The following is an 8117-nucleotide window of genomic DNA, read 5'->3' on the forward strand; positions in this document are numbered from 1 at the left end:
TTGCAATGGAAATAAATAATATTCAGTTGTTTATAAATATCCTTAAAATGAGTAAAATACTCTCAAGTGTTATAATAAATTAACAGTTGGTTAAAAAATAAATGTGTATCAAGTGCAAACGCAGACGGTCAAAATAATTTCCACAGACTGTACAGCTGAAGTTGTATTGACTGCTGGAAAAGGTTTTTTTTTTTCTGCCTAAATAAATTAAACAAAATATCTTCTGTCTTGTTAAATGCAATGCAGTTTATTTATTTACATTAGTGGTTATTGACAGTTCAATTTGAAAATAATTAAATGTGTAACAAGTGGACTTTAAAGTTTGGTTGAGGTAATAATATAAAAGTGCCTCGGAACAATTTTTTATGGTAATGCAAAAAATGTTAATGATCAACATGAAATTACTACAATCTAATGGTGTCTTTGTACGAATGTCCGTAAATTATGATTATTAAATAACAATTATTAATTATTGGTTAAAAATTAATATCGCATCGATAAAAATTAATAAATTAAATCAAACAATCAAGCTCAACAATTGATTTTGTTTGTGTATAACCTGTAATAAATATATTTAAATGACAGTTTGGCAGCCATGTTGTTCAGCGTCACGTGATTTTTTAAGGATTTTAGCGCGAAAATTTGGAACTAAATTTATCACAGGCTGACATATTTATTTTATTTAAAATTTTAATTTTTGCAACAATGGGTAAAACAAGAGGAGTACATGAAACAACTCCAGAGCTGAGAAATCGTATGGTTGGAATGTATGAAGCTGGTTTAGGATTACGTGAAATTGCTGCTGCTGTTAATTGTTCTGTAAGAATTTTTTTTTATTAAAATTAATTTAGCATATATTTAATAATTTTAAGAATTTTATATCAAATAAATTATGACAATAAAATTGACATTTAGAAATTTTAAGAAATTAAAAATGCAGTTTTTTAAAAATGATTTTTTGGAAAAAATTTTTTTGTTAAATAAAATTAAAAAGTTGTAACTTTAATGTCATATTTTTTTTATATATTAAGTTATGTTTATTTATAATTGCTAATTAACTTTTTTTTTTTTTTTTAGCAAAGAACAGTAAAGAGATGGTTGAATCGTTTTGATAAGGAAGGAACAGTAGAAACTAGAGAAAGATGCGGTAGAAAAAGAGCGACAACTACTGAACAAGATGCAGCTATCGTAAGACTAGCAACACAAACACCAATCACAGCAGCTAAAGCAGTTCTTCCAGCTTTGGGGCTCACTTGCTCGGTGGATACGATCAGAGAGAGACTTCATAAAGCTGGAATTCATAATTGGAGTCCATCCAGAAAACATATTCAAAAAATTCCTCTTGGGTTTGTTTATATTAATTAAATTTGTTACTATTACTCACTTCCTCTTGTCTTTACTAATTATTAACAGCTTAATTTTGTAACCAGAGACGTGGATGGAGCTGCTATTCAGCAGGCAGTGTGGCGTCCTACAGGTACTTCATTGGGTAAAAAGAAGAGTCAGAAACCCGACGACAGCGCTAAAAAATCTGGAGCTGTTGTTAAGAGGAAAGTTTTAAAAAAAAGAGCCAAACCTGCAAGTAATAATACCGACACTGAAGAATCTGCGGCATCAAAACAGCCGCAAACTGAAGAACCGCAGCAGTTACAGCAACAAGATCAGTTGAATTCATCTTTTAACTTCCAGCCGGACAATTTTAATCAAGTACAACCTCGGAGCGATGAAAGTCCTCAAATGCAAGCCCCCTCGCTCATGAATAGTCAATCGGAGTTCAACAACGCTCTCAGTCTAGTAGTCTCACCTCAATCAATGTATCAGCATCACTCCGGCGTGGACGTAACGCAAAACTGGCCTCTGGATTTAGGGCAAAATGCACACCATTATCCTCAAAGTCAGCCTGAAAGTGTCGCTCTTCACCAGCCGTCTTCTCAGCAACACCTTCAGGAGCTTCACACACCCCAAGAACAAGAGCAGCACGCACACGAGCAACATATGCAAGAACATAACCAGTCTATTCAACAACTTCACCATCATCAACCTCAGCACCATCTTCACCATCATCCCTTCGATGAGCCACATCATCAGTTAGACCAAATTCAGTCTCAGCTATCTCTGGAACCTATCAGAGAGCCTAGCAAAGTGGTGCGCTCGAATAGCTGCTCGAATTCAAGCATCGATAATAGTTCTGACGGCGATGGCGAGCTGAATAATAAAGATGATTACGACCGCAGTCGCTCGAGGAAAAAAAAAGGTGGCAAAGCCAAAGGGACGCTTGAAACTTCCGTTGAAATTCGAAACAGAATGATTGGAATGTCCGAGGCTGGGCTGTCTACGCTATCAATCGCTCTGGCCATAAACAGATCTGAAAGGACCGTCAAAAGGTGGCTGGAACGTTGGAACAAAGAAGGCAATGTTCAGACAAAGGAGAGAAAAGGACGCAGAAGGATTACAACCAAAGAGCAAGATGAGGCAATTGTTGCAATGGCTACACAGAATCCACTGACTGCAGCTAAACACGTCGCTCCGGCTCTCGGTTTGAATTGCAGCGTTGATACTGTACGGGAGAGGTTACACAAAGCTGGAATTCACAGTTGGAAGCTGGGTAAAAAGCAGGGTGAAGGTAATGTTGTGCATACTGTTCATCTTTGGCAGCCCAGCGGCAACCGACCTAACAAACCAAAAATAACGAATAACGATAGCAATGAGAGGAAAAAGAAAGGATTGGTTAAAAAAGTTAATGGTGGGTCTAGTAATGTTAAACGGACGTCGAATAATAATAATAGTAAAAAGAAGAAGAAGAAGAAGACTGATGTAGCACCAAAAAATTTAACAACAACTACCGGTAGCGTTGTTCAAGAGCAAAATCAAATTCAGCAGTACCGTGACAATGGTGGTATGACTTATTCCTCGGCGCAAAGTATCATGCAGCCGGTTCATGTTTCTCAAGCTCAATCGTTAGTACCTCAACAACCACCAATTCCTGCGCCACTTGTTTCTATTCCTCCTCCACCTCCTCCTCCTCCTATCGCTTCTGTGCTTCCACCGGAAACATCTGTTCCTCATTCGATGCAACCACTGGGTCCTATTATGCAACGACCTGATTGCCGCATGATTTCGTCAATTCCTAATACACAAAATTCCGGCATGATTGGCTACTCTTCCTGTATGATTGGTAATAACAATCACATGGATCATCAGCCTGATCCACTTAATTATGAGCCGTTTATTTGGACATTTTAATATTGTTATTTTTTTATTAATTTTATTTATAATGATCTCAAATTTTTTTTTTGTTCCTAGAATAGTTGTAATTTGTATGTTTATTTTTTCTATGATTAGGTGTATAGATATTTTTACAGTTGATAAAAATGCTTTATTTTAAATAATTTTTTGTTGACTATTGTTAATTTTTCACTTAATGACATTGAATTGAATATAAATAAATTTAAATGATACAATGACAGTATACGACAAAAATGAAAAATTAGGAGTAGTTAACAAGAATTAATTAAAATGAAACTTTTGTATCAATTATACAATAATTATAATTAATTGAACTTCCTATGGAATTTGAAGTAAAATATTTCCAATTTTTTTTATATGTATATTGATGTGAAAACAGTACAAATTGGTATATTTTAATTCATTGGTATTAAATACAACTGATGATGAATTTATTGTTTTTAAAACATTTATAAAATGTATTTTATATTGAGATTTTTATTTTTTTTTGTAAATTTAATTAATCCAATTTTATTACAATAAAATGTGTAAATATTTACATATCAATTATCAATTACATTTTTTTTTATGTAACAAAGTTTTAACAGTTTCAAAAGTTGATAAAATTTTCCAAATAATTCTGTATATTAACCACTACATTGATGTATAATTTATGTAGTAGATGTGTGAGTATTAAACAGTGATAAATACTACGTGATAATTTTTTATATCAATAAAAAAAAATTTAAAAAAAAAAAAAAAAAAAAAAATAAACAGTTTTAAAAAATGCCGCAGTAAACTTGTATTTTTTTGTATTAAGTAGAACTCAATACAAATAATAAATGAATTGCAAAAACAACAATAATTATTACTTCGTTAATTCCCATATTTGTGAGATGTTAGTTAATACTTGTTGCGGGTCATTTTTATAAAACATAAAGAATCCTTGTATTTGTGCTGGACTGACGTCTTTTCCTTGGCTTATTACACCCTCAGCAAACTCTCGAGCTAACTCAAGAGCTTCTAATTTATTAGGGCCGCGATAAAACCGTAAAAACATTTGTTCAACTTGATTTTTATTGCAGTAACCAATGTATTCTTTTACGTCAACACGCCCAGGTCTCACAAGCGCAGCGTCTAATTTTTCTTTGTAATTAGTAGTCATGAATAAAATACGAGCTTCTGTAGAAGCTACACCATCAAGACAATTAAGTAATCCGCTCATTGTCAGATTATTTAATCCTTCATACGCAGTTTTAACTAAAAAAAACATTTTTCGTGTTAAGTATTTATATATCTATTTATAATTTAATAATTATAATAACTACCTCGGTGGTTCTCTTCAGAACGATCTCGGAAAGCAGCATCAATATCTTCTAGAAGAATAATTGTCTGCTGTGGCGCAACAGCAAGAAGATGATTTAAACGATCATCCGTAAGTCCTCTTTCAGACAAATTTAATACGCAGATACCTCTTTCTAGTTCACCAGCAAGCGCAGTAATGAATGATGATTTACCGCATCCAGGTGGCCCGTAAAGCAAATAACCACGTCGATATGGAATTCCTGGATAGTAAAGTAGTAATATTTTCATGTAAGAAATTTTTAGAGATCTTTTAGTTAAATTATTAACGTCTGTAGATACTTTACACCAAACAACCTCGATCGCTGTACCATCCAGGATTATTTATAAATTCCTTGCAGTCATTGAGGATTCTTGTAGCTATTCCATCGCCTAGTACTACGGAATCTACTGGACGTTTTTTCCTTGGATGACCAAATTGCCTCCACTCGCTTCCTAGTGCAGTGTACATTATTGTCTTGCCTTCATGCTCTTTTAGCGCCATTTGACGAGCTAATGTTAAAAAGAGGTTTTTTTTTTTTATTAATTAATTAATAATAATCATTAATATTATATTATTGTTTCGTTATAATACAAATAGTTGCAATACCTTCTTCCAGAATTTCGAAGTAAATCGTTCTATCATTACCAAACGCTGTTAATTGAACAGTTTCCCATGGAATTCCCATATGAAGATCTAAGGTCTGTTGCTCTCGTGTTCTTTGAACTTTTATCCAATTTCCTTTGTACCTTTTCAATTAAATTAAAGTAAGAAACTAAAATATTATCAATTATGTTAATGCTCAAATAGTTTAAAAAAGTTTTTTGACATTTGGTGTTTTTAACAAGATTGATGATTAATTAATAAAAATTAAGCTAGTCGACATCTCAAAATTTTTATAATTTTTGTTATTAAAAAAATTATTACAAATAAATAAGAAAAAAAAATTTTCATTTGTAAAAAACTTAAAAACGTTAAGCATAATTAAAAAAAAATATTCTTCGTTCCAAATTAATAAATAAAAAAAATTAGAAATGTCGGCTAACTTTAGTATTATGATTAAATAATAAGATTTTTTTTAAGAATATTATATTTAAATTATAATTACTTGAAAAAATGAGTACCAATACTTGGAATAAATTCGTATTTGGTATTGACATGTCCAGTATCTTTTAATTCAAAGCTCGTTTCTACTGACAAGTGTTGAGTTTTACGAGCACCTTTGTGGGTGATCCATTGAAGTAACCATTGATAACTTTTATCACGACATGGAACTTCTAATGTGATCATGTAATGACGTCTAGAAAATAAAATATACTTATTATAATTATAATTAGACATACTAGATTAAAAAAAGTAATTACTTGAAAAGAATAGTCGCAACTTGGGATCCTTTTCGTAGAAAAGCTGCTCCAACTCCTAAGCTAGCTAAACCAAAACCGGCTCCAAAATAAGGATTATCCGATAATGTCTGTATGTATTCAATTATTGTCATCTTCACTTATTTTTGTCTGAAAAAAGAGTATTTAAAAAAAATTTAACTTGTTACAGAAAACTTTTTTTACTTTTACAGTCAATTGTTGTATTTAAAAAATTCGAAAGCAAGTTATAACCTAATACACATGCTATTGCGATCGATTATGACACTATCACATGGTTCATCAGTCATGGCGTTTGTCTTACTGAGCATTGATAACAAAGTAAATAATTCAAATTTCATTTTTAAAAAATGTTTTTTACAATTAATTATTTTTTAATCAAAAAAATCAATCGACAGTAAAAATGTAACTTATATAAAATTAATTTACAGTTTAAATATATAAATTAAAAGCTTTCAAAACATATAATTTAGAAATATGCACATATCGATTTTGGACTTTGCTATCGATAAATTTTTTCTTTTCTTCAACAAAGTAAATTATTCAACAATTATAAATTAAAATATTTTTTTTTTTTATATCTATCTTTATAAATCAAACTTGTCATTTTTGTGAGTCCTATTGTAGAAAAGGGAAAGTGTCATAATGCTAATAATGAATAATATTTACCTAGAAGATTATTCTTGATAAGAATTCAAGCATTTAATTTTAAATAAACCCAATTATTTAATTATTTAAAATAAGCTCAGAAATTTTTTGCTTATCCTTACAATTTTTCTTGTTAACACTTCCATATTTTAAATATTCACCTGAAAAATTCAATTAAAACATAAAAAGTTAAACATAAAAATTTTTAATGAAAATATGTGTATTTATAATGACATTAAAATTAGAAGAAAATTGATTTAGCAGATATTTTATAATTTAAAAAATTTCTGTTACAAATAAATTAAGGCAAAAAAAATGAATGTGAACTTAGCCGACAACCGACAATCGAAAATTTTTAAAATCGATATTTCAGCGAGGAAATCATTTTTTTTTAATTAAAAAAATAGCAGTTGTTCTTTTTCTGAATACTTAAAAGTGCATTTATTTGTAAATGAAATATGATTTTTTTTTCGCGATGAAATTTTGAAAATAGAACTTTGACAAGTGCTCTAATCAACACTTTTAGATAAAAAAATCTGAAATTGAATTCTAACCTTTTTTTTTAAATAAATTTAGACTTGCATTTAATTATTTTTTTTGAAAAATCACTAGAACGTTGGGCAAGCAATAAAAATTAAAAAAAGAAAAAATTAGGAAAAATAAAAAAATGCAGGCCTTTATTACACCAAAATCTACAATTGCATTTTTTCAGAATTCAATTTTTTTTATTTCCTACCAAATTATCAATTTTTTTCTAAATAAAAGATTCTTTTTTCGGATATATATTTAGTTTACAAGCTTACTTTATTTAAACAAAACATAAAATTCACTCAATTTTCGAAAAACTACACCTGCATTTTTATAAATTTAGGTTTTATTCATAAAAATTATATTTTAAACAAAAAAATCTTTTTTTTATCAATTTAATTTAACATTTATCTATATATATATATATATATATATATATATATATAGTTGAAAAATAGTTGAAAAAAAAAAGCACCCTAATATATATATATATATTATGGTGCTTTCAACTATTTCAGTCCCATCGTGAAATTTTGTTGCAATAAGTACCCAAAAAAAAATACCCTGGAAGTTTAGGCCCTTAATATTAATATTAAGACCTCGACCCAGGCGTTTAAAGATTTCCCCTTAAAAAAACACAGAAATTTTGATATTTTTTTAATTAATATTAAAAAATATTAATTAATTATATATAAAATAATATATAAAAATAAATAATTAATATTTGGAATTTTTTTAATTAATATTTTTTGCTATAACTTATTTGTTAAAAAATTTTTAAAAATTATCAGATATCTCTCAATTTCAAAATTGTAATCATTGAAAATAAATTGATTAAAATTTATATTTTTTCTGATTTTAACCCTAGACTGGTCACCATTTTTTTAGTTTTTCGCTCGCAGTATAGCGAGTCTCTATAGGTTGAGTAGTTGTTATGCGGCGTCACGCTATACGGGTGACGTCTAGGCTTAATTTTATCTCAAGAATAAAATCAC

General features: G+C 29.5%; 2 protein-coding genes across 3 annotated transcripts; one reads left to right on the forward strand and one right to left on the reverse strand.

Annotated features, from left to right (window-relative positions):
- The first annotated feature begins 41 nt into the window (after positions 1–41).
- Positions 42–3418, forward strand: LOC123264205 (AF4/FMR2 family member lilli-like). Its single transcript, XM_044727376.1, has 3 exons — positions 42–819; positions 1078–1346; positions 1431–3418. Exons 1-3 carry the CDS (start codon positions 706–708, stop codon positions 3241–3243), a joined length of 2196 nt encoding a protein of 731 aa, XP_044583311.1. The 5' UTR covers positions 42–705; the 3' UTR covers positions 3244–3418.
- A 396-nt stretch (positions 3419–3814) lies between these two features.
- LOC123264213 (mitochondrial chaperone BCS1) lies at positions 3815–6251 on the reverse strand. Of its 2 annotated transcripts, none has more exons than XM_044727388.1 (7): positions 6181–6251; positions 5932–6078; positions 5676–5867; positions 5177–5316; positions 4885–5079; positions 4554–4790; positions 3815–4485 (listed from the first exon to the last, which is right to left on the reverse strand). In XM_044727388.1, the coding sequence occupies exons 2-7, from the start codon at positions 6060–6062 to the stop codon at positions 4094–4096; spliced, it is 1287 nt and encodes a 428-aa protein (XP_044583323.1). In that variant the 5' UTR covers positions 6063–6078; positions 6181–6251; the 3' UTR covers positions 3815–4093. The 2 variants fall into 2 exon arrangements, with proteins under 2 accessions (XP_044583323.1, XP_044583324.1); XM_044727389.1 differs by having other exon boundaries at positions 6133–6183.
- Positions 6252–8117: the final 1866 nt, after the last annotated feature.

This window comes from Cotesia glomerata, linkage group LG4, assembly GCF_020080835.1.
Source record: "Cotesia glomerata isolate CgM1 linkage group LG4, MPM_Cglom_v2.3, whole genome shotgun sequence".
Taxonomy (NCBI): domain Eukaryota; kingdom Metazoa; phylum Arthropoda; class Insecta; order Hymenoptera; family Braconidae; genus Cotesia; species Cotesia glomerata.